This window comes from Lacerta agilis, chromosome 11, assembly GCF_009819535.1.
Source record: "Lacerta agilis isolate rLacAgi1 chromosome 11, rLacAgi1.pri, whole genome shotgun sequence".
Lineage (NCBI taxonomy): Eukaryota > Metazoa > Chordata > Lepidosauria > Squamata > Lacertidae > Lacerta > Lacerta agilis.
This window is the reverse complement of record NC_046322.1, coordinates 57,610,081-57,635,805: the sequence shown is the minus strand read 5'-3', so window position 1 is coordinate 57,635,805 and position 25,725 is coordinate 57,610,081. Positions and strand designations below refer to the sequence as shown.

At 44.2% G+C, this 25,725-nt stretch overlaps 1 protein-coding gene across 1 annotated transcript; it reads left to right on the top strand.

Moving 5' to 3' along the window:
- Positions 1-3,805: 3,805 nt before the first annotated feature.
- Positions 3,806-24,085, top strand: PSAT1 (phosphoserine aminotransferase 1). The gene is made up of 9 exons (XM_033164070.1): positions 3,806-3,933; positions 6,461-6,521; positions 8,874-8,943; positions 9,973-10,178; positions 11,660-11,832; positions 12,488-12,657; positions 18,802-18,930; positions 21,126-21,263; positions 23,844-24,085. The coding sequence occupies exons 1-9, from the start codon at positions 3,874-3,876 to the stop codon at positions 23,947-23,949; spliced, it is 1,113 nt and encodes a 370-aa protein (XP_033019961.1). The 5' UTR covers positions 3,806-3,873; the 3' UTR covers positions 23,950-24,085.
- The last annotated feature ends 1,640 nt before the right edge of the window (positions 24,086-25,725 follow it).

Genomic DNA, 25,725 nt, shown 5'->3' with positions numbered 1-25,725 from the left:
CTCAAACGTTCCCAGAATATGCCCCCTCCCTCCCATAATCTCTCCCTCAATATGCCCCCTCCGCCACTGAAACGTTCCCGGGATATGCCCCCTCCCTCCCTCAATATGCCCTCCCTCTCTCAAACGTTCCCAGAATATGCCCCTCCCTCCCTTAATCCCTCCCTCAATATGCCCCCTCCGCCACTGAAACTTTTCTGTAATTTGCCCTCCCTCCCTCAAACGTTCCCAGAATATGCCCCTCCCTCCCTTAATCCCTCCCTCATTATGCCCTCCCTCCCTCAAACGTTCCCAGAATATGCCCCCTCCCTCCCTTAATCCCTCCCTCAATAGGTCCCCTTGCCACTGAAACGTTCCTGTAATATGCCCTCCCTCCCTCCAACGTTCCCAGAATATGCCCTTCCCTCCCTTAATCCCTCCCTCAATATTCCCTCCCTCCCTCAAACGTTCCCAGAATATGCCCCCTCCCTCCCTTAATCCCTGCCTCAATATGCCCTCCCTCCCTCAAACGTTCCCAGAATATGCCCCCTCCCTCCCTTAATCCCTCCCTCAATATGTCCCCTCCGCCACTGAAACGTTCCTGGAATATGCCCTCCCTCCCTCAAACGTTCCCAGAATATGCCCCCTCCCTCCCTCAATATGCCCTCCCTCCCTCAAACGTTCCCAGAATATGCCCCCTCCCTCCCTTAATCCCTCCCTCAATATGCCCTCCCTCCCTCAAACGTTCCCAGAATATGCCCCCTCCCTCCCTTAATCCCTCCCTCAATATGCCCTCCGTCCCTCAAAGGTTTCCAGAATATGCCCCCTCCCTCCCTTAATCCCTCCCTCAATATGCCCTCCCTCCCTCAAACGTTCCCAGAATATGCCCCCTCCCTCCCTTAATCCCTCCCTCAATATGCCCTCCCTCCCTCAAAGGTTTCCAGAATATGCCCCCTCCCTCCCTTAATCCCTCCTTCAATATGCCCTCCCTCCCTCATACATTCTCAGAATATGCCACCTTCCTCCCTCCCTCAATCCCACCCTGAATATGCCCCTCCGCCCTCAAACCTTCCTGGAATATTGTATGCCCTTCCTCTAGGGCACGGGTGTCAAACACAAGGCCCGGGGGCCTAATCTGGCCCGCCAGACCTCGTCATGTGGCCCGCGTGCGCCTCCCTCCCTCCCGGCGCCCTCCCGCCCGCACCGGGGAGGGAGGGCGCGCACGCTCACTGCACGCACGCACGCAAACACACACGCACAGGCGCGCGCACCCAGAGCAACCTCCTTCCCCTTCCCCCTGATCACGTGCCCCACTGCTGCCGGGACGGTCACCAGCACCACCCCCTCCCTGCATCTACACACATACACACAGCCACGCAGCTGGCCTCTCTTGTTCCGTCTGCAGCCGGCACAGGCGCTTCCCCTCTGGGAGCCTCGCGGAGGAAAGAGGCGCCGCACCGGGGAGGAAGAGAGAAGTAGCAGCTGGCACCGATCTCCTCCTCCTGTTTCGCCACCGGCGGAGGATCCTTCTCCTTCCTGCTCCTCTTTCCTGCCGCCACCGCCACCACCTGGAGGTAGCTTTTCTCCTTGGCGTTGCCGGCCGGCTCTCCTCCCTTTCCCCGCGCGCCCTTGCGCCGCTCCCTCGGGGGGGGGGGCATGGGGCTCCTGTCGCAGGGCTCCCCGCTGAGCTGGGAGAAGACACAGCGCCACGCGGAGCACGTGCACAAACACGGCATCCTCCAGTTCCTGCACATCTACTGGGTGGTGGGCGAGAGGCACAAGGACGTGCTCAAGTGGGGCGACGAGGTGAGTGAGGGCCGGGGAGATGGAGCTGAAGACCGGATGGATCCAAGAAGCTGCCTTCCTTCCTTCCTTTCCTCTTCTCTCCTCTCCTTCTTTCTTTCTTTTTCTCTCTCTCTTCTTTCTTTCGTCCACCCACCATGGCGCGCTTTTGCTGCTGCTGCTTCAACTTCAACACAACAACCTTGGGAGGTAGACCGCTGGCGGCCCTGCCCTCACCCAACACCACTGCATGGTGCACATGTTCATAGCTTTTTCTTGCGAGGAATCCTATTCGGAATAAGGGAATTTCCCTTTAAAAAAGGGAAAAGTTGACAGCTATGCATGTTGCATGGGGAGCGAGTTTACTGGGCGTCGACGGGGTTTGCCCTGAGGAAAAAGTTTGGGGTTGTTATGGTTGTTATTGTTATTTGTTAAATTTGTTTGCTGCCCTTGGATCTCAGGATAGTTCACGACATGAAAAAGCACAACATACATAATAAAGCAAACCAATAACACACACACACACACACACACGTGGGTTCCCTTGCACCCCCAATTCTGCTGGTTCACACTCAACTGAGACCATTTTTTGCAGTGTGAAACCTGTGTCACCTTGGAAAGCCACAAGCACATCCGATTTAAAGCTTGTGTCTCACATTCGGTTTCAGAAGTAGTTTAAAAAGGCTTGTATAGCATCACTTATGAAAATGCCCTTCAGCTTCCCTCCTGCATGTAACAGATTGCTTTGTGCCTGGGTCTTCTCACATGGTGACTATTCAGTAGGCATGGTGCTTGTTTACTAATTAATGGGTTTGTGTATGCTAGTCCTATCAGAAGGGCCATGATTTACACCAGTGCCACCATGCTCTCCTTTCACCCCGAGTTAAAATGATTGAAGTAGTGCACGGAGTGGACACATAGTCCTACAGATAAAACCGGCCCTTTGAGGGTGACCAAACTGCTGATGCGGCCCCCGATGAATTTGAGTTTGACACCCCTGCTCTAGGGGCATACTCATGAACAAAATAAGGGGGGGCGGAGCCATGGTCGTTCAGGTTGTGACATTTCAGCACGGAAAAGGTATGGGCGGGGCGGAGGGGAGGTCCGGCCCTGAGTCTCCGCCCTCCGGGCCGCCCCGTCTTGCTGGGAGGCGGCTTTAAGGCACTCGTGCGACCGCGGCAAGTATCCCAACAGAGCCAAAGAGCCGCCGGTAAGGAGCGCGGAGCCCCGGGCAGCCATCTCGCGCTTCTTTGGCTGAGACGGGCCTGGAGCCAGCGATCTGCGGCTCCTCTCGCCCAGCGACAGACGCCGATCATTTTTGCTTCTGGGGGGGGGGCAGCTTGCTTCTAGGGGTGGGGGGCATCTGCCCCCCCCGGGTACGCCCATGGATGGAATCCAACTCCTGCCAGTACCAGCCACCGCTTTGAGGTTTCTCCCCTCCTTTACAACCAGCGGTGTATACATTTCACGAAATAAACAGTTGCAGTAGTTTAGGAAAATCTGTCTAGTGGGTCCTAGGTGCCACATTCCTGTTTTAAATGCACCCCATTCAGTGACCACTTGAAAATTCAAACAGTGTATTCCACTGTCCATTAGGAAGGAGCCAGCGCATTCCAATATGCATTTGTAGCCCGATCCTTTTCAGTGCGGGGGGGGGGGGGGGTCTGGTTTCAAACAAGAGATCCTAATTGCTCTGATGGTGCAGGCGGGGGCAGGCAAGGTGCCCAGAACAGAGTTCGTCGTCCTCTGAAAGAGAACAGGCGCCCGCAGCTCTTTCGGCTCCGCTGCCAAGGGGGAGTGGCGGCGTCGGCGGTGGCGTCGCGGGTGCAAGGTTGCCGCTGCCTCGACGAGCCGCTCCAGCTGCCGGAGCCCGTCGAATGTTGCAATCTGCCTCCTGCCTTGCATCTCCTCTCTCCTGCGCCCATCCGGCCAATGGCTTGGCCAGACGGAAGCCGCTGGCCAATCGGAGCGTGGTAATTACCATACCTAGGCACAAGGAGCCAATCGGAAAGCAGGGACGCTCAAGGTCGCTATGCTTCGGAATATCCGGAGACGCGGCTCCCGGTGCAGCCCCACAAAGCCGGGAGGGACGCGGAGGAAGCATCGCTTGCGACCATGGACGCCCAGAAGCATGTGGCCAACTTCGGCGCGGGACCTGCGAAGCTGCCGCTGCCGGTACGTGCTTCGCGGGGGAGGTTGATTCCGCAGAGAGCGCCTGGCTAAATCCTGCAGGCAAGACGCGCGAGTGTGTAGAATTTGAAGCCAGTGTCGCCGTGGCTGCAATCCTGTATTCACGCAACCATGGAAGTAGGCGAGGCTTGCTTCCGAGTAGGCTTGCGCTGTAAGTTGTAAGTAAGCCCCCCACTCAACTTAAGGCTGCCCTTCAGATAACTGCGTTGGGGGTGTGCGCTTTTTGGTGCCCTCGGGACGGGAGTTATCTTCGCAGTAGGAGCTGCGGGTCGTTGATCAGGGAAGAGACTCCCTAAGTCAACTCTTCACAATGCTAAGAGATATTGCAAAAGGTGTGTGCTTGTGTTCCCGTCCTCTCTACGCTATTATGTGACAAGATCAACAGCTATTATAGTCCGTTGAACGGGGCTGTGGAAGCGGTGTCTCTAAGGGGCAATTTGCAAGTGTTTGCTTTAAATGCAGAGGACATTCCCGTATTCTTCCCGTCGGAGAGCTTTCTCGAGACGGGTGTTAGCAAGTTGTAACAAAGGAGGGATTTTGCATTCGTGGTTAAAGTGGAGCAAAGGGCGAGAAAGGCTGGGGCTTCAAACAAGCGCTGTACTGCATCTTTGCCAAGTACGCTAATTAGCTGGCAAGTTAGCACTAGCTCGCCTCTTCCTATCTTCATTTCTCTTCTTGCTGTGCTGGTGTCTAAAGAGCAATTGCTAACGCCTTGTTCTTTCAGGTATAAATAGTAAAGGAGGGGAAATGGCTTTTTCAAGGCTGTCCCAGAACATCTGGCAAAATGAATGCCTGCATTGCAGGGTATTCCCCCTCCTCTTTTTAACTCCCAAAGCCTTTTATTGGAAGAGTGCAAAGGGCATTTTGTCTCTCTCTTTAAAAGGACATATGGCCTTCTGTGGATGTGTGTCCCAGCTGCTGTGGAAAAACTACCCAAATTCCCTCCTTCCTTGCTCCAACAGCTGTTTGGTTTTTCCAGTTGAAAAAGCTACCAATATCAGAGCTCATGGAATAAAAATGCTTACCCCTTCTGTTTGTGCGTGGGGCTGGAATTAAAGCAACCCTTTGTTTACCACTGCTGAATAAATGCTTTGTGAACATGTAGGGCAGAAAAACATTTGCAGATATCCTAGTTTACTGTCAGGCGACTGGAGAAATAAATTTTATGCAACATATGATAGTAATATGCTGACTGTAAACTCATCCGCTCTGAAAGTTACATCAGCATCTGTCTTGATCCAATCACATATGGGAGAAGTTTGGCTCCTTCTCCGATATAATTCCCCCCCAATCCGGCTTTCCATAAGAATTGCATTCTTAAGTGCTTTAGTTACTGTAGTTTAAAGCACTGTTGTGCATTGTTCTCTTTTGGACCTGGGAAGCTGCATGGGCATAGCGGGGGTGGGGGTGGGGGGAAGCTGTACTGTCCTAATCAAGTAAATCAAAAATATTTAACTAACTGAGGTTCTCCCCCCCCCCAACATAAAGCCTACCCCCCAACATACCGTAAATCCTGGCTACACCCACGGGAAGCTGTGAAGTTGTTGCTACTTTCTAAAAGACTGCTTTAGAAGTCTACAGCAAACATTTTCCTTTGAATTAATCTTCATACATAATATTCTGATAGGGATGTGAACCTTGTGGCCCTCCAGATGTTGTATGATTCCAACCCCCATAAGCCCCAGCCCATAGGGCCATGGAAGATGGAAGCTGTAGTCCAACAACAGCTAGAGAACCAGATTCCCCATCCCTAATAAGATGAGCTTGATGCCTTTTATAATCAAAGGGTTGTGCATTAGTGTCTTATTGTTGTGCTGAATCTGATTAATCAGCTAGAAAGGAACTTTTATGTTTAATAAAACTTGTGCCTAAACACACGTATATCAATGGATATTGAAAAATGCCTTTATTTTTCAGTAGTTTACTGGGGAAAAATGATGCCCAGTGTTAATAATGCCAGATCTGATCTGTCCAAAATGCTGTGCATGAAAATGATAAATTAGGTCATCTATTCCAGCAGTCTTTCACATCGGTGCAAAGAGAGAATGGCTCTGGATGCGAGGTGTTTTGTTAATAACTCATTCCCAGTGTAGGACAGTGTACCTGAAACACTGGAAAATCTGTGATTGGCTGCTAAAACTTTAGCCATATTGAAATGACCATGGGTGACACTACACACAATCCGATCCTGTTGAATCTGTCTTTTTTAAAGTCTTTATAAGGATTCCTCTTTATAAGAAATATACAAGCTCAGAAAGCATAGCTCAAAAGTAGAAGGTGGATGCTGAGTGTGCAGAAAGTCTCAGGATTTGTCTTTGTTATCTCCAGTTCTACAATAGCAAGAGGAAAAACAAACAAAAAAGGATTAGGTGATAGAAAACAACCTGGTATAATTATGTCTGCCCATGCTTGGACAACACACACACTTACGAATGATTCTATATAGTAACTAGGATTTGTGAGATTTGGCATTGAAATGTCCACAATGATACCGAATTGATTTCTTTTGTAGGTATTGTTAGAAGCCCAGAAAGAGTTGGTGGATTATAATGGCCTTGGCATTAGTGTTCTTGGTAAGGCACTCCTACTTATTCTTGATGTCTTTTTAGCATTTGGAGCTTTTAATTGTATTTTATAATGAACACAACAAGGAAGAGCTACACATTTAAATCTAGGCATTCCCAGATTGAGAATGATCCTTTCTGGAAATATCTCTCCCACTTTTATCCCACCCTTGCACCAATGAGCTCTGGAAAGCAGATGTCTGAAGGGGCCAGGGGTGTTCATTTTCTTCTCAAGATTGCACAATGTAGAAGGTTAAGCTTGAGAAACTGCAGTTGGTTCAAAGTCACTCAATGAACTTCGTGGCTGAGCAGGACTTTAAACTTTGGTCTTCCTGAGCCACTTGCAACACTCCAGCTACAGCTATGCAACAGCAGCTCTTGCTATTTCCCTTTCACTTGTCCAGTGAAGTGAACTGAGGATCCAGCTACCTTTGCAGTTTCTACCCCCCATGGTACTGAAACAGAAGCTGTCACCCTGGTCTAGTAGTTTCCTCAAGGGTGTAGGAGCTCTGATGATAGATAGATAATACTCTATTCGGCTATAAGTCCACAAGGTAAAACAAATCAATAAATAAAAACGGCATTTTACATTCTAAAATATCAACTAAAATATTTCAACACATAATCTCCTTCGCATTACGTACAAGCTCTAGATGTACCATATTATGGCCTTAAAGATAAAGATGGAACATAGAATTTACTAGATTTTTAATAGTCGTGAAGCATTCCATGAAGTCTTTTATATGAAAGAACTGAAATCAGGAATCTGGCAACCTGGAATGTTCTGTAAGAGTCAATGTCCTGGAGTAGATAAGATAGATGCAATTCAGGTGGTTTAGCAACAATTTCCAGAATGATTGAACTCAGAATCCTTGATCGGGGAACAACGTATAAAGGGCAATTTAACAAGATATGGTAAAGGGATTCTATTGATTTGTTATCACATGCGCATAAAACAGAGGTTTTACCATTAGAAAATCTATTGCTCAGAACATTTGAGGGGAACACATTAAATTTGCTCTAACAAATGCGAATCTGTGTGACGCAACTGATAAGGTAGACAGATATCGAGGTATCTGGGGCATAGATGTAATGCCCAGATTTATCGGAGAACACGTACCTCCACCTGTAGTAAGATTTTGTTGCAAATCAACCTCCTCCAATATTTGTTTGATGACCTTTTTAGCTGCAATTAGATCTAAATTTAGTATATCAGAAGGAGAGATTCCATAAGACAACAGTTTGGAATGGATTTTGTTGCCCATGGGCTGGTGAATTCCATCTCTCCAAAGGCACTGAATAAGATGGTAATTTGGTAATTTATGCCAAAGGGACAGCCAATAATTAAAGGCATGTCTCCACATCAGAATCTCTAAGGAGGGGATCTTAAGTTCTTAGTGAATGGAAGAGTTGCTTACACAGGAGGGTAATTTCAAAAGGCGTCTGAGTAAAGGTTTTGCAATGTCACCAGAGGCGTGAGGTTTACAAAGGCGCCCCATAAAGGGACCGCATAGGCCATAGTTGCAACCACTTTTGCACTATAAACCTTTAAGGCAGATGGAACATGCATAGCCCCCTCAGTAAAGAAGAAGCGTAACAGTGCGTAGATAAGGGCTTTAGCCTTATTTTGTAGATATGTGATATGCGCTTTCCATCCAATATTATACTGGAAGTAAATTCCTAAATATTGAAATTTAAACACTTGTTCAATTGGCTTCCCCTCGAGTTCCCACTTATACAGTTTACGACTCCTGGAAAAAATTAAGACCTTAGATTCGGAATGGTTAATAGTAAGTAAATTTGTTTGGCAATATAATGCAAAAATCTTAAGGGCCCTCCTCAAACCAATTTCTCGAATATGAGAGGATCACCGCATCGTCAGCGTACAATAATAAGGGGCAGCGATAGTCTGCAAGCCTGGGTGCATGAATGGTGGTTTGGGCCTCAGCTAGGGGTGTTCTCATGTCACTAATAAAGAGGTTAAAGAGGTAGGGGGCAAGAATGCACCCTTGTCATACCCCCTTATTTATTGGTACAGAGTTTGTGAGATCACCCTCAGGTGTTAATCTCACCCTAGCGGCTGTCCCTTCATGTAATTTAGTCATAAGCCACAAGAGCCTTTTATCTATGCCCCACCGAGCCAGTTTTTGGAGCTCTGATGTATGTAGCTGTGCTGCCTGAAAAGAGTGCTCCATTCATTTCAGTGGAGGAAGCGGACCTTTGCACACAGTTCCTGCACCCACTGACCTTCTGTCTCCATTGAATAAAGGTGAATTAAAAGATGGCAATTTTGTAAAGCCAAATTTATTTTAGTGATATTGTTTGTATTGTGTCATTTCTGATATATCTATTTTGTTGCAGAAATGAGCCACAGATCATCTGATTTTTCCAAAATTGTCAAAGCAGCTGAAAAGTGCTTGCGTGAAATCTTGTAAGTGATCATTTTTATTCACATTCTAAGAAGCCTTTAATCTGAAGACATAGTAACTGTAGTACAGTTCCCACTCCATGTGTAATTTATTTACAGTAAGTTCATCAAAGTGTCTTTTTAATTGATACGGACACAAGACCAAACACTTTGTGCTCCTGTTCTTAGAATGATTTGTTCTTAAAAGGTTGCCAGCAGATTCAGTTATTGCTTCTAATGTTGTATTGGCAAGTGCAAAATACATGCAATACTTGCAACTGTAGCACAGTACCATGGGTTAGATGCAGATATGGAATATTTGCTCAAGCTTGCTCTGAAGAAGTCAAGAGTAGGCCTTCCTTTGTGGTGTTTTGCCAATGGCTGTCCATGCTTGAAGACTGGAGCATGTGAAGTGTCCGAGATCCACAGGGCAGCCTAGAATTCTGCCTAGTGTATCTGGGAGCAGGCTTAGAGTGATGCTTCACAGACTCCAAACAAGAAATGTGCAAAGAGATTAGGTACTTTTTTCATGTATCTGGACTGGCTATACATTTTGACTTCCGCAGTTCATTCTGGAACAGCATTGTAAGATTCCTCACTCTGCTAAAATTTGTTCAGCATCACCAAGCGCACGCCTAGTTGATTATCTGTAGCCTAATTTTGCATTGTCATCAGTCATCCAACCACAGCACAAGGCTTTCTTCTTCATGTTGTTTTAATGCGATTGGTCCAGTACCAGCATTTATAGAGCTTCCGGAACTTAACAACTTAAAAACGTTTTTCTTATTTTCTTTGGAAGCTGAAATATGTAGACTATTATATAGCTAATGCTTATTAGTCTGACAGACAGTTATACTGAAATACTTTGTATCAGCTGAAATACTGGATAGTACCTGTTTACAAATAATGCAAAACATCATTTTAACAAAAAAGTTTCATTGATCTAGAACTGATATTTTCACCAGGGATCTAATTTGGAGAACAACAACTGTCAAATATTTTGAATCCTGAACTGATAGTATTGTTTCATTTTCCCGATACTTCTTTGCACAGAAAAATACCAGATAACTACAAAGTGATTTTTCTCCAAGGAGGTGGATCCGGACAATTCAGTGGTGTCCCACTTAATCTTATTGGGCTAAAAGAAGCCAGGTGTGCTGATTATGTGGTTACAGGAGCTTGGTCAGCAAAAGCAGCCAAGGAAGCGGAGAAATATGCCAAAGTGAACCTTGTTCATCCTAAACTCTCTAGTTACACAAGTAAGTAAACTTGGAAACTTAAACGTTTGTGGAAGCTAAACTGTTGTATGTGCGTTTTCTTTCCTGATTACTGTTTCTGTTATTTGTAAACACAAACTGTGCTTGTGTGTGTGTGTATTTCTAGTGTACACTAGAATTTACTACAACCCTAAAGAAAAATGGGTCCCGAAGTATGAAAACTGGTTATCTCATTACTGAAATGCAGCCATTCTTATGATTTGGCCTGGGTGGGAAGCTTTCGCTGCTGCTTCCTAGCCCTTGACCTTGACCATCTTTCTTAATGGTCTTTTCAAGAACTACCGAATTTGCACTGTTGGTACCTGTGCACCCCTTCATGAAAAACTACGGTAAACGCTGCTGCACATTGCTTTTAGGAGAGGCTAAATCTGGCTGTTACACTCCCATCTTGGCACTCCCCCCCCCTTCTGTGGGCGCATTACATCAAGTTATTGGACCATGCATGGGTAAAATTGTGCATGGGAGAAAAAGGAAAACACAAGTTTAGGAGCATGGGAAAATCAGTAGAGGGAGAGTGAGGATCAAAGCAGAAATGCAATTTGACAAGAGTGCTGGCCTGGAAGTACCCATGATGAAAAAGAATAGGGCAACTTGCTGTATCTATGAAACACATCTTGTTCTACCCATTCAACCAGATGCATGATGATATTGTGTGTCTGCTGTGCAGTGCATAAATTAGGGTCCCCCCCCCCTTTCAGAGCAGATTGAGACTGCAAACATTAGATAAAGGAAAAAGACCCCTGGGCTGTTATGTCCAGTCAAAGGCGATTGGTGTGCGGCGCTCATCTTGCTTGTGAGAATGATGGGGAGGATGTTTTTCGGTATGCAGTGCAAGTAAATGTGCGTCTACTCGCAAGCAAGCCCTACTGAATTCAATGAGGCTTACTCCCAGGAAAGTAGAAGCATGTTTAGTTGAACACAAAATAAAAATATTCCTTCCAGTAGCACCTTAGAGACCAACTAAGTTTGTCATTGGTATGAGCTTTCATGTGCATGCACACTTCTTCAGATACACTGAAACAGAAGTCACCAGACCCTTATATATAGTGAGAGGGTGGGGAGGGGTATTACTCAGAAGGGTGGGGGGAATGCTCAGATTCCACTTAGGCCTCTGAGATGCAACTTGACTAGTAAATCACTTAAACTACTCTTAAATTATTTGAAAATATATTCAATATATTAAATGGAAGTTTATTTAATTTTTTTATTAAATTTACTACTTCCTTAAATTTTAAGGCCCTCCACCGCCACAGGGAGCCTTGTCAAGGCCCTCTGCTGTTGTGGGGAAAGTTTGGCACACCCTCCGCCACCATGGGGAGGTTGAAAACCAGATATCGCCCAGCCCTAGTGCCAGGTTGGGGAAGTTCAATATTTAAAGGAAAATTGTATTTCATCAGACTTCTGAATCTACTAGTTGGGAAATATTTCCATTGTTTCTCTGTCTGTTGTCTTACCTGCTTCAGAAATTCCTGATCCAAGCACTTGGAACCTTAACCCCGATGCCTCTTATGTCTACTATTGTGCAAATGAGACGGTTCATGGTGTGGAGTTTGACTTTGTACCTGATGTTGGAAAGACAGTTTTAGTGTGTGATATGTCATCCAATTTCCTCTCCAGGCCGGTGGATGTGTCTAAGGTAAAATTCCAAAAGGGCAGTTTGTTCCTTTGCACGGTGTAACCTAATATCTGAAACCTTGGTTTGCTCAAGCTGATTCGTGTAATGCTTTTACTCACTTATTCAATGAGCATGACTAAATTAAATCCATTAATTTGAATAGGTTTGCTCTCAGTAAAACATATTTAGGTTCTCATTGCAAGTTATCACTTCAGAAGGACCTCCTGAGTGTATTTCACTTTCTGTATATGCATTGTTAAGTGATTTTAGCTTGTTAATGTTTCACAGCAGTGATCTTTTCCTTAATTTATGTGTATAGGAACATACACCAGTATGTGTTCTGCTTATACAGTCATCATATCTTGGAAGTCAAACAGAATCCATTCTGGAAGTCTGTTCAACTTCTGAAACGTTTGACTTCCAAAGCACAGCTTCCGATTGGCTGCAGGAGCTTCCTGCGGCCAATTGGAAACTGCGGAAGCCCCGTCAGATGTTCGGCTTCCAAAAGAGTGTTCGAAAACCAGAACGGTCACTCCTGGGTTTCAATCATTTGGGAGCCAAAATGTTTGACTCGCAAGGTGTTTGGGAGCCGAGGTACGACTGTAATGTACAAATGAGTACATGGATTTAATATCCATTTCCCCTTTCTTTTCTCCTCCCCACTTCCAATGTCAAGTTTGGTGTAATCTTTGCTGGTGCCCAGAAGAATGCAGGCTGCGCTGGAGTTACGGTGGTTATAGTACGTGAGGACTTGATTGGCTTTGCACTCAAAGAGTGCCCAACAGTGTTGGACTACAAAGTGCAAGTGGAGAACAGCTCACTATACAACACTCCTCCGTGCTTCAGGTAATTTTGCCACAGTACAATATCTTTCATTTTGCTAATTACTCGGAAGTTTACTATGCAGAGCAGAGGTTAGGAACCCTCCAGTCTGTGGGCTAAGTTAGGCCCACCAGGCCTCTCCATTTGGCCCCCAAGGCCATTTTGACGAGGCCATGCCCACCTGCCCTATACTAGATAAAGACATGACTGGGCCAAGTGGAAGTTTGCAGGCATCTGCAAATGGAGCACAGTGCTTTGCAAACTCTGATAGGCAGCTGATGATTGCATAGTGCCATGCATGGCATTTTGCAAACCCCAGTGATCAGCTGATCGCTGCTGATTTGGTATACAGTGCTATGCAAAAACAGGTTATCTAATGTCATTGTGATGTCAGGCTATTGGACAGGTGGCTTTCCAAACCCACTGGATCATAGCTGTCAACTTTCCCTTTTTGGCGGGAAATTCCCTTATTCCAGCGCCATTTCCCACTGCAAAAAAGGAAGGTTGACAGCTATGGCTGTTTCCCAATGCAAGAAAAAGGAAGGTTGACTGCTATGCACTGGATGAGGGGGAGAAGGTTCTGCCCCAAGCTATTCCAGAAAATAAAGCTACTCCAGAAAATAAATGTTAGCTGTTGCTTTGGATTGTTTTTATTATATAGTTCAGCTTTGCATTGTAGAAGCTGTGTTAGGCTTTTTTACATACTGTGGCATTGAAAAGGTATTGTTGTCCTGTCTCAGTGACATAACCAAATTCTCCCAGTCAAATAATATGTCAGGGTGGTATAAATTTTAGCGGAGTTCCTGCTTTTCCTGAATTGGTCCTCAGCAGGACTTGACTACAGACTTGAACATACCCTTGACATAATGCTTTCTTTGGACTTCCTATTCTGCTGGCAGGTAGGCTTACACAGCAGTACTGGCTAATTCTTTGTTGTGTCCCTGATGTAGTGTCACATTGCGACACTGTGCGAAAACTGCAAAGATGGCCATGGCAATGGCAGGTCTGCTTCTGATCATGGTCTGAATTGAGCCGAAAAATTCTCTGCCCATAGTTTCAGTCCCTTCCACTGCCTACATGCATCTCTTGACTTACCTGTTTCAGGCTGAACTGGCTCAGGTGATTATTTCCCCAGACCAAAATCCCAACCAACAACCATGCCTTTTCCATTTTAATTGTCATCTAGGCATCATGGTTACTAAATGGAATTTAATTAGCAGTTCTAGATGCAAACAAGGCAAAACTGAATAAAGGGTTACTCTGTGTGTTTCTGCATTGCTGACAGCAGTGGAGTTGTGCTTTTGTTAGTAGGGTAATTAGGAGTTAATAGTTACTCAAGAGATGAGTGTATGTAATTGTGTGACTACTGAACAAAATATTCTTCAATTCTATTGTGAGCACATGAATTATGTGAATGGAAAATTTTGGTTATGCAAGCAGTTCTTACAACTTCTTTCTGTAATGGGTTAGGAGTGTAAAACAGGCATTTCATTTCCCCCCAGGCATTTAAATCCCCATTTCTAAAAGTCTGTTTCAACTTCATAGGATGTACCAATAGAAAAATGTTAGGAATGTTACCTTGCAAGGTGGAGAATAACCATATCAGATGCAGGGGTTCAAACAGATCTCTTAGTCTTCAATTGTGCCACAACACGGGTCTACCACGTAGAGTAGGCTGGTGCCGCCCCCCTCTCCTCAAGCCCTTTTCCATTACTAGAAGTTTCATACAGATTTTATTCACACATGCCAAAAGTTACTTATTTGATAGTGAGTGTTGGCAGTGTTCTGGAATGTATGGAGTATTTTAACTTTATTTATTTCAAATAATTTTATATTGCCCTTTAAACATTTTCAGGGGGGTTTACAACCCCATCAGAAAAGCACAATTTCCCTCTCCCTGAGAAGCACAACACAAACATTGCAAGGATTCTAAAATTTGGAAATATGGCTATGCCATACAACATGATTGGCTGTTTTTGTCTGGCTAAATAGAAAAACCAAGAAAAGCTTCTCTGCGGAGACAAAATGGGGTGTGGTGAAAGGGAAGAATGCATCATTGTTGATAAAGTACCTTATTTGACCAGTGGTGAGTTTTGCATCTCTTGGTCATTTTTGGTGCCTAGTTTAAGTCCCTCCCCATTACATTATTCTAGTAACCTGCGTATGGAGTGAAAGGTTTACATGCATGGAAAATAATTAAGAAAAATGGAATTAAGAAAAATGGAATTCTCCTTGAAGCCATAACTGCTAAATTATCAGTAGCTTGCATAATAATTGTATACTGTAGTAGGGACATAGAGCAGACAATTGCAAACTTTTAAACTTCATTTTTTCTTATATATTTGTAAACTAGTTACCCATTTTGTATAACATTCCATATTTACAGTGCTGTAAAATTTGTAACCTGCAAGTTGGAAGGATGTATCTGCCTCGAGTTTGCTTCTTGAAAAACAACATGTGTCTTGCAAGAGATTGACCAAACTCTCTTTTCCTTTTTTCCGGTAATTCTGACTGTTTCTCTTTCTTCTCTGTGCAGCCGTTAGTTGGCTGGGGACCTGACCGGAATGTCCATGAGCTGCTGTAGGGAAGCGCTGAATTAAATTAGTCCAATACGGATCGTTTTAACCTCTTGCCAAAAGGAGTCCTGGCTTCCTGACGTTAATCTGCTGCATGAAGATTAACAGTGCTTCCCACCCCCTGGGGAGAAATTGCATTTCCTAGCTACAAGGATTTCCCTGATATTCAAATCTATGACTAAACCTGCTTCGGGGATGGCATGGAAGCTTGCTTTGTGGCTTTTAAAGTGGGTCATTCTATTACGCCCCCTGCCCCCACTTATTTAGTGAGTGGATCATAAAGGCTTATGTGAAATCCAGTACAGGATATAATGAACCGGTACCAAACTAGCTCTTACAGGAATTCTCCGAGTGTGGGACACTTTTGCAACAGGTGTGCAAATGTAGAGAGAAAGAGTGATGTGGAAGTGGAACAAAATGGCTAATGAACAGGAATGTTTTATATTTTAGGCTTATTGTCTGCCAAAGCCTTGCGTTCATTTGTGTTGTGGCATCAAAGTCTGTCCTTTTGTCTGGAAGGTGGATTAGAGACCCCATACCAGTTTCAACATAATTCACGCTCCACATTGGAACACTGATTTCTGGGCATTCTCTGCTTCCTTAATGCTCATGGCTTTTGTGTAATGTGCTGGAAATGGGGCATGTACCTGTGACAATACAGATTTGTGTGATTCTGGGACCAAATCCAGGCACTGGCATAATGGCAGCTTTACAAATAAAAGGCAAATGCCCACGATCCTGCTTCCAAAGTAGTGACCAACCAGAAGGTCCCCGGAGAAGGCAGGCAGCTTAGAAGGCCACTCCTGCATGCCAGCTGAGTAGGGTGAATGAGGCTTTTCTGCACACGGGGACAGTAAAAGATCAGATGACTTGGGTGAGCACTGTGAGATACAGTTGGCTCAGGCTAATAACAAGGCCAGTGGAAGTGATGATATTCCAGATGAACTATTTAAAATATTAAAAGATGATACTTTTAAGGTGCTACACTCAATATGCCAGCAAGTTTGGAAAACTCAGCAGTGGCCAGAGGATTGGAGAAGATCAGTCTACATCCCAATCCCAAAGAAGGGCAGTGCCAAAGAATGCTCCAACTACAGCACAATTGCGCTCATTTCACACACTAGCAAGATTATGCTTAAAATTCTACAAGGCAGGCTTAAGCAGTATGTGGACCAAGAACTCCCAAAAGTGCAAACTGGATTTTGAAGGGGCAGAGGAACCAGAGACCAAATTGTGAACATGCACTGGATTATGGAGAAAGCTAGAGAGTTCCAGAAAAACATCTACTTCTGCTTCATTGACTACGCAAAAGCATTTGACTGTGTCGACCACAGCAAACTATGGCAAGTTCTTAAAGAAATGGGAGTGCCTGATCACCTCATCCGTCTCCTTAGAAATCTCTGTGTGGGACAAGAAGCAACAGTTAGAACTAGATATGGATTGGAACAACAGATTGGTTAAAAATTGGGAAAGGAGTACGACAAGGCTGTATATTGTCTCCCTGCTTATTTAACGTATATGCAGAATTCATTATGCGAAAGGCTGGACTGGATGAATGCCAAGCCGGAATTAAGATTGCTGGAAGAAATATCAACAACCTCAGATATGCTGATGACACAACCTCGATGGCAGAAAGTGAGGAGGAATTAAAGAACCTTTTAATGAGGGTGAAAGAGGAGAGTGCAAAATATGGTCTGAAGCTCAACATAAAAAAAAACTAAGACCATGGCCACTGGTCCCATCATCTCCTGGCAAATAGAAGGGGAAGAAATGGAGGCAGTGAGAGATTTTACTTTCTTGGATTCCATGATCACTGCAGATGGTGACAGCAGTCACGAAATTAAAAGACGCCTGCTTCTTGGGAGGAAAGCAATGACGAACCTAGACAGCATCTTAAAAAGCAGAGACATCACCTTGCCGACTAAGGTCCGTATAGTTAAAGCTATGGTTTTCCTAGTAGTGATGTATGGAAGTGAGAGCTGGACCATAAAGAAGGCTGATCGCCGAAGAATTGATGCTTTTGAATTATGGTGCTGGAGGAGACTCTTGAGAGTCCCATGGACTGCAAGAAGATCAAACCTATCTATTCTTAAAGAAATCAGCCCTGAGTGCTCACTGGAAGGACAGATCCTGAAGCTGAGGCTCCAGTACTTTGGCCACCTCATGAGAAGAGAAGACTCCCTGGAAAAGACCCTGATGTTGGGAAGGATGGAGGGCACAAGGAGAAGGGAACGACAGAGGACGAGATGGTTGGACAGTGTTCTCAAAGCTACCAACCTGAGTCGGACCAAACTGCAGGAGGCAGTGGAAGACAGGCATGCCTGGCGTGCTCTGGTCCATGGGGTCACGAAGAGTTGGACACAACTAAACGACTAAACAACAACAACAATTTGCTTACAATGAACACACTGTTGATTTAACAATAATCCAGCTTGGTTCAATAGGAGCAACTTCCTAGTTAGCTGAAAATATGAGTTATGAGTTGGGAATCCCTGCCTTGAATTTACAAGGTAGTCTTGGGTCAACATTATCCCTCAGCTCCCACCTGTAATATGAAGACAATGGTATTCATCTTCCTGCATTCCAAATGGCAATCCTTACAAACAACACTGTAATGTACTTTTAACAGTCTTGAGCAGTGTTTGAATGCTTAATATTAATAGTAGCTATAGTAAGTATGTCCAGGATTATGACTTTTAGCTTTTTACAAGCAGTTTAGTATGCAAAGTGACATCCATGGGAAATACCTGTGATCAAGCAGAATTCTCTCTTTGTAGCTAAAATCGCAGACAATGCTTTGAAATATGATTTTCATTCAGTATTTGTCTTTGGAAAAGTTTGTCAATGGCTACATGAAAGCAGCAGGACAGTATTGCCTTACTGGCTATTGCAAAAAGAACAGCTCAATGTGAAAAGGTTTAAGTAATTTTAAATAGGAAATAGGTTTGATGAAAATGTCGTATCAACAGGAGGCCAATTCCAGCAATATCTTTCGCAAGTTTGAATGGCTTCTCTGCCACTTGAGCCAAGATCCTTTAATTTGACCAGTATTTCACAACTAGATCTCTTGTTGGTTTGACCATAATTTCAGCAGTCATGACAGGGCCTATACAGATGAAGAAACAATGGGACTTTTCAGTTTTGCCCTAGCATTATATCTGCAGCCTCCAATTGTCTCTATGGTATTGTGTCCCCAGAGAACTGTTAACCGGCAGCAAGATTGTAACCAGAATAAAAAGCATTATATAGGAAGTTCTCTTGCTTTGGCTGACAGGTTTCACTTGCCGTAAAATGATGCTTTGCCTTTTTGCATGTGATTTGGCTTGCTTGCTTGTGCCATTTGAAACAGGATGCCTGCTGACACCTTGGCATGACACACTTCTGGTCTTCATGGGGCATACCAATTTAGATGAGGTACTGGGTGCATCTGTGAGATTATGCATTGGGGACAGATGACTCTGTCTCTCCCTGTCCCCCAACACACACTCTTGTACTTCTCTTCTATACCATGTAAGCAAAACTTGCTGTTTTTGTTATTGAGACATGAACATAGCATTGCAAATAATTGGTGCCTCCTCTCTTTTGATTCCAGTATCTATATCACAGGCTTGGTCCTGAATTGGGTAAGAAACAATGGCGGAGCTGCAGCTATGGATAAGCTTAGCCAAATGAAGTCACAAATGATTTATGATATTATTGATGGATCCAGTGGATTCTACGTGTAAGTTGTCCTGACTTTGACCATTGTTACTGAACAGGGCTATCTCAGAGGACTTTGTCTATACAGTGGTGCCCTGCTAGACGAAAATAATTCGTTCTACGAGTGTCTTCGTAGAGCGATTTTTTCGTCTAGCGAAGCACCAATACAAGTAGCGGTTTTTCACTAAAAAAAAAATATCGTCTTGCGAGGCAGCCCCATTGACATTTCCGTCTTGCGGGGCAGCCTTCCGCTAGCGAATGCCGTTCGTCTAGCGAGTTTTTCGTCTAGCGAGGCATTCGTCTAGCGGGGCACCACTGTATAGGACTTTAGCAAGTCTTTCACACAAGCACATGCTAGCATTTCAGTGAAAAAGCTTGTAGCCTTTGCTTTCTCCCAGGAGTGGCAGCTTCTGCGTGTAGGCGTATTGCAAGAAGACTATTCAATGCTAGAAATATGAATGGTACATTATCTGTAATGTGTTTACCTTTATCCTACCCATTTCATAACTTCTAGCTTGTTAGTTCCATTTAAGTGAGATTATAGCCAGGAGAACCTTATTTCCCCCCATGGCAGCTAATACGGTTTTTGCCTGTAGCCGGTCAGCTGTTTAGGAATGCACAACAAAAGTGGTGGCCATTATTATGATGGAATTGAGCTGTACTGTATGCATCTTATCAGTACATACTGCCTGTATTTTGTGCCGTGCTTTTTGACTGGAGGCCGTTTACCTGTGAAATGCCACCAAAGCAACAAAGTGCCTCACTGGACAGAGCAAAATTTGAACAGCTTTTCAGTGCACCAAGAATCTTATTTCATCATGCAAACTTGCTACAGTTTGTTTGCATTGCGTGTCTCTGCGCTATGTTGGTGTGAAACAGTGAAATTGTAAGTTCAAAAACTGATGTGTGTGGTAGCTGAATCATGCCTGAGGTTTACTGCAGATAGCTGGCCATGCTAAAATCTGGAAGTAAATTTCAAATCACTCAGGCAAAGTTTTAGCTTCTTTGTATTTTTTTTTTTAATGTACAGTTCCTGGTTGTTGACTCCTTTCAACCACAACCCGAAGTGGCCTAAATTATTTAAGGGTAATATCCATTCTCCTTTTCAAGTGTGAATAGATAGCAGTGCTTTGCTATCAAATTGTGGCAGCTGGTTTTTATGCATGTAGACGGCTTAGAAGCCTATTTGGGCATTCAGTGATATATAAACTAAATAATAATAATATCACATGGGCTTCAGAGTTCTTGTGGTTGAGATTGTGCTGCATCAGTTGAGCCAACTGCAGGCTTTCATGTGGCTTCTTGGTACAGTAATTGTAGCTGCAAATCTTTTGTTGAATTTCTTCTGGATTTGATGAGAATTAGGTAAAAGACAAGTGTAATATAAAATGATTCGCAGCACGTTCTCCTTCCAGTCAAACAAAAGACTCCTTCAGCCTTGCCTCTTCCCATTTGCTCTCCTGCGCAGTGTTGCTGCCTTTTTGAACATCTGGGAAAAACAAAAGCTTCATTGGCTTTCCCAGCTTAGAGGAGCCTGTAGTGGAAAAGCACATTTCTTGTGCTTAAAAAAATGTTTATTTCATAAAATTTTATATGCCACTTGTTTGTAGAAAACAGCAAAGCAGTTTAACTTTGAATGGTGACCTGCCGGCTTCATGTATTATTTCCCCTTGGTGCTTATTTAAAAGTTGTTCAGACAAACACACACACACACACACACACACACACACACGTGATTCAAGCATCTTTGGCAGGTGTGTTGAAGATCTTCACACACGTAGACACATAGTCTTCTCACATGCCAAATGAACACCTTCCAAGTGTCCAGGGTGTTGCCCACGGTAGGGGCATGGCTAGCCTTTGCAGACGCCTCCATGCATTCTTTCAACATATAGGGATGAGGTCATCTGACACCTCCCTGTGTAATTTCCATGTAATTATCTTTCAGGTAGCCCTTTAGAGTTTGCAAGTAGAACTGATTTCTGTGGCTGACCAAAGATTACGTCACTTAGAAACATAGGATGGTAGTCAATTAAGTTTTACTCAGAGTAGACATGCAAAAATGAATGAACACGGCTATGTTAGGCCCATTAATTTCAATAGGTCTATTCTCAGTAAAACTTAGTTGAATACCACCTACAGTTTAGTTCATTAATATGTACTGATCTGATAACAAGCCAAAATATGGCAGTAATCATATTTACGTGAAATTTTCAGGTGTCCTGTGGAGAAGAAGAGCAGGAGCAGAATGAATGTTCCTTTCCGGATTGGCAGTATTAAGGGCGATGAGGCCCTGGAAAAGAAATTCCTTGATCAAGCTACAGAAAACAACATGCTGTCCCTGAAAGGGCATAGGTAAGAGAGAAGTCTGTGGAGAAGCTTTGGCTGAGGATGAGTTACAATGTGACGGAAAGAGCAGTAGGAATTGAACACACACAAATGAGAGGTATTGTCGTTTCTCAGAACTGTGAAAAAATACAGGTTGTATTAGTGCTGAACCTTAGCTGTGTTTCAGTGTTGTCCCTTTTATGTGTGACTGCACAATTTTATAGATATTTTTCAGTTTCTAAAAACTGAAAAGCCGTGTGATAACCAAACCAATTTTTATTTAAGTTTCAGTTTAGAGTCTGGATGCCCAAATTGTATATGAATTAAGAGTCCATGAGCAGAAATGCCTTATTTGTGTATGGTATTTATAGTAAATATTTGGTAAGTACTGTCACCATTTCCCCAATCTGCTACTGCTTCAGCACCCTATTAAGGCCATTGGCCATCTACCAATCTAGTCCAGGGTTTCAGATGGAAGACTTCCCCAGCCCCACCTGGAGACACAGGGGATTGAACCTGGAACCTGCTGCATGCGAAACATGTGCTTTACCTCTGAATGAGGGCCCTTGGCTTCTTTGCCTTTTAGTGATGCCTACCAGCCAGGAATCATGTAATACGTTGCTATGTGGTCACCTGGATTTGGCTATCATGCTCATGTTCTGCTTCCTGGTTTCCCACAAGCATCTGGTTGACCATTGTGAGAACAGTATGCTGGACCTGATGGGCCATGGGCCTGATCCAGCAAGCTATTACAGTCCATAGACTCTTCCATTTTGTTCTGCAGAAAAGCCCAAATGCCAATATAAATGTTTCTGAAAATTTAGCTTCCTTCCAGCTCAGCCCTAATTATTACATAAATGAAGTTCTATTCTTTCACAGTCCTGAGTAAATAGAGTATCTTGATCATTCCTTTTAGTCCACTGTTGGAGTTGTATCTCCCCACCCCTGTCTTGTGAAGCTTGCAAATAAATCTGTCACTCTGGTCTAATTATTGCTGCCCTCATGCAAGCTCAAACTCACAGTTCTTCTGTTCATGCACTCTTGGAAAAACAGTCTGAAGAGACTTCTTTTCAGTTTGTATGCATCTAAAGCATCGGTGGCTAAAGCATTGCTGTCTTTAGAAACGATCCATTATTCTCAACAAGATGCGCATGCCTCTTGTTAGCACACCCCAGCCTTCCCCATCCTGGTGTCCTCCACATGTTACTCCCATCAGCCAGCTTGCAATGTGGCCAGTGGACAAAAATGGTGGGAATTACGGTCCAGCAGCATATGGAAGCACCAGGTTGGTATAAATTGAGGGTGGGAAACCTCTAGGCCTGGATACCAAATGTGGCCCTCAAGTGTTAAAGGTTTTATGATCTCCGGCTCATAAATCCAGTGGTCTAGCAACACTTCCACTTGTAAAAGGTAAAGGACCTTGGATGGTTAAGTCCAGTCAAAGGTGACTATGAGGTGCGGTGCTCATCTCGCTTTTCAGGCCGAGGGAGCCGGCGTTTGTCCACAGACAGCTTTCCAGGTCATGTGGCCAGCAGGACTAAACCGCTACTGGCGCACAGAGGACCATGACAAGTGCCAGAGCGCACAGAAATGCCCTTTACCTTCCTGCCGCAGCAGTACCTATTTATCTACTTGCACTGGTATGCTTTTGAACTGCTAGGTTGGCAGGAGCTGGGACAGAGCCCAAGAGGCTCAGTGGTTTAGACCATAGTGCAACCTGCGTCCCCTCACTTCAGCATGTGCCAGCCTTTAAACCAGCAGAAAAAACAGCACAGCTCCTTTCCTGGAAGCACATTGAGGGTTGGTTGCACATAAGAGGCAATAAAATACTCATGGAAGCAATAAAAGAAATCAGTGAAGTAAGATATTTACTTGAGCAGGTTGCAATATGCAGCATTTACTGCATCTGGGTAGAACAAAGCTATGCTTAAAGTCCAAACAAGAGTCTTTGGGCTCTACATGTTGCCAGTAAGAGAAGAAAAAGCAAGGCTGGTTAAAACCAGCTCTCTGAGTCTCCTGTAGGAACTGCGCATTTCCAGAAATAAGTTCCCACAGTCAGTATCTGCTTTGGTAGACTAAACAATCAGTGAAAACTGCTTCTTGAATCTTCTTTCTGTTTCTGGAAATGAATGGCTCTCAATCATTCACCCCAACATCCAGGTCTCTCTATCTGCCCCTCAGGACTCTTACCACACCGCATTCGGTCTTTAGCTGCCACACCACCTTTCCAGGTCATGTTCCTCACTGGCCCTGATTCACAACTTCATTGAGTGCTTTTGCCTTGCCAGAATGTTCCCTTGTACTCTGATAATACCTCTTGCTTGCGTAGTGGAGGACAGAGTGGGGTGTGTATACAGACTAGCCTGCTGTACAGAGGTAGAATGTACTTTGGAGGCTCCGCCCACTTTTGCCTCTGGCCTTGCTCACCACTGGCATCTTTCCCCAAAAAAGCTTGCCCAGAAAGGAATGCAACCTTTGGGCTGAAAGAGGTTACTTTCCCCTTGATATAAATGAATGTTCTGGACTACAAAAAGAATATAGTGTACTGGTGAAACGGGGGGACCCTCCAAATGTACTGTTTCCTTGCATTTCCCCTTACTCTTTCAGATCTGTGGGAGGAATCCGTGCTTCTTTGTATAATGCTGTGACAAGAGAAGACGTTCAGAAGTTAGCAACATTCATGAAGAGCTTCATGGAGATGCATCGGTCATGAACTCGAATTAATTAGTGTTGCCCCTCTTGGAAATAAAAGTGTAATGAATTGGAAGCTGGTGGAAATATTTCATATACTTAAACTTTCAATACCACAGTCAGATTTTGGAAACCAATAAAAATCCCAGTGTCTCTTGTACCTGCCCAATATGCAAAGCGGTCTTGGCTGTAGAAGATCCAGGCTTGCTTGTCCCTGCACTTTGAGAATTGACCCCAGTGTTTTATCACAGTCCCTAAAGATATGCAGTTCATTTGTTTTTTTTTAAGTGGGTAAGGTAGGGAGATAATTCAGCAGCCTGAAATGAAATGAAATGTACTTACTGAATATAGAGGTAAAAACTTAACTATAGAAAATACATTTTGGGGGTTTGCATTAATAATCAAATAATAGATCTTATTCTAACTGCCCCTGCTAAAAACCTTGCAGTTTTTGCTGTCACCTTATCATCTTGATCTGTTAAAAGAAAGGACACTAGCAATGGTTGAGCAACCCGGCATGGACAATAATAGAGGATAGAGGGGTTGTAGAGATTAGTATTGCATACATGGCAACTCTTGGAAATTGTAGTTCTCAGTGTAAGGGATCTGACAGACAATCCCATCTTACATTAAATATTTCCCCTGGTGCCAGTTTGTTACATTTTCTTGAAGTTAGTCTCCTTAAGAATGACATGTGCTTAGTATGGTAAGCAAAGTTAAATACAGTGGTACCTCCGATTATGAACAGGATCCTTTCCAGAGGCCCGGCTGTATCCCAAAAATTTCGTAACTGGAGGACTGCTTCTGCGCATGTGCATGGCGCCACAGAGTGCTTCTGCGCACTTCTGGGTTTGCCATGGCCATAACCCAAAGTTTCCATAACCATAACACAATATACCACTGTATTTAGATAACATTCAATGGGAACAGATTTTATATGTTTAATAATTCCAAGTACGCCTCACTAGTGCCTAAGGGAATTACTCGCAGTCATCCTTTGTTAACACCAGGCGTTAGTTTTTGAAGCAGGAAGCCTGTTAGGTTTTGCTGACTTTGACCATGGAATTGTTAAGCGCACACTTAACTATACTGTGGTGCAGTTCCATCCCCTGCTTTTAAAATACTGAACTATACTTCTGACTTTAAGACATTTCCATTTGGCACCCTTCCATTCTGCAGCACAAAAAGCAAAGTCACTTTCTTTCCCTGTGCCCTCCTGCCTGTTTTGAAACCAACATTGCCTTCATGTTCACAAGATCCCACACAATTCCCCCCAGTGAACGTTTTTTGTTCAGGGGCCATGTCACACCTTTTGTGCCTTCTTGGAAGATGCACTCGCAGTAAAGGAAGCTTCCTTGCCTGGTCAGGAACCTAGGAAGCTTCCTTTACCGAGTCAGACCATTGCTCCCTCTAGCTCAACATTGTCTGCACTTTCTGGCAACAGCTCTCTGGAGTCTCAGGCAGCCTCAGCCCTCATTGGACACGCTGGGGGTTTGAACCTGGGACCTTCTGCATGCCAAGCAGATGTTCTTCGACTGAGTCATGACCCCACCCCCTTGCTGATCATACATAATTCTGTTGTTTTTTTTAAATACCTTTACAGAGATTGTGTCCATGTAGGACACAACTGTCGTGTATGAAATGGCCAACACTCTGAACTTGTGAAAGGAAGGTTCAGTTTATCTTCCCCTTGCATTCTATTTCATGTTCACTCTCTGGTATAACTTACCCATCTGCACAATAATGTTTCCCTTAAAAATAAATTTTAACCAAAACTGTTTATTTCTCAAAGACTACA

Excerpts from the sequence above, each read along its gene's own strand:
- PSAT1 (XM_033164070.1), top strand. The coding sequence starts at position 3,874 with ATGGACGCCCAGAAGCATGTGGCCAACTTCGGCGCGGGACCTGCGAAG. Across the intron at positions 11,833-12,487 it reads GGCCGGTGGATGTGTCTAAG|TTTGGTGTAATCTTTGCTGG; the intron begins GTAAAATTCCAA and ends TCCAATGTCAAG. Across the intron at positions 21,264-23,843 it reads CTGTCCCTGAAAGGGCATAG|ATCTGTGGGAGGAATCCGTG; the intron begins GTAAGAGAGAAG and ends TTACTCTTTCAG.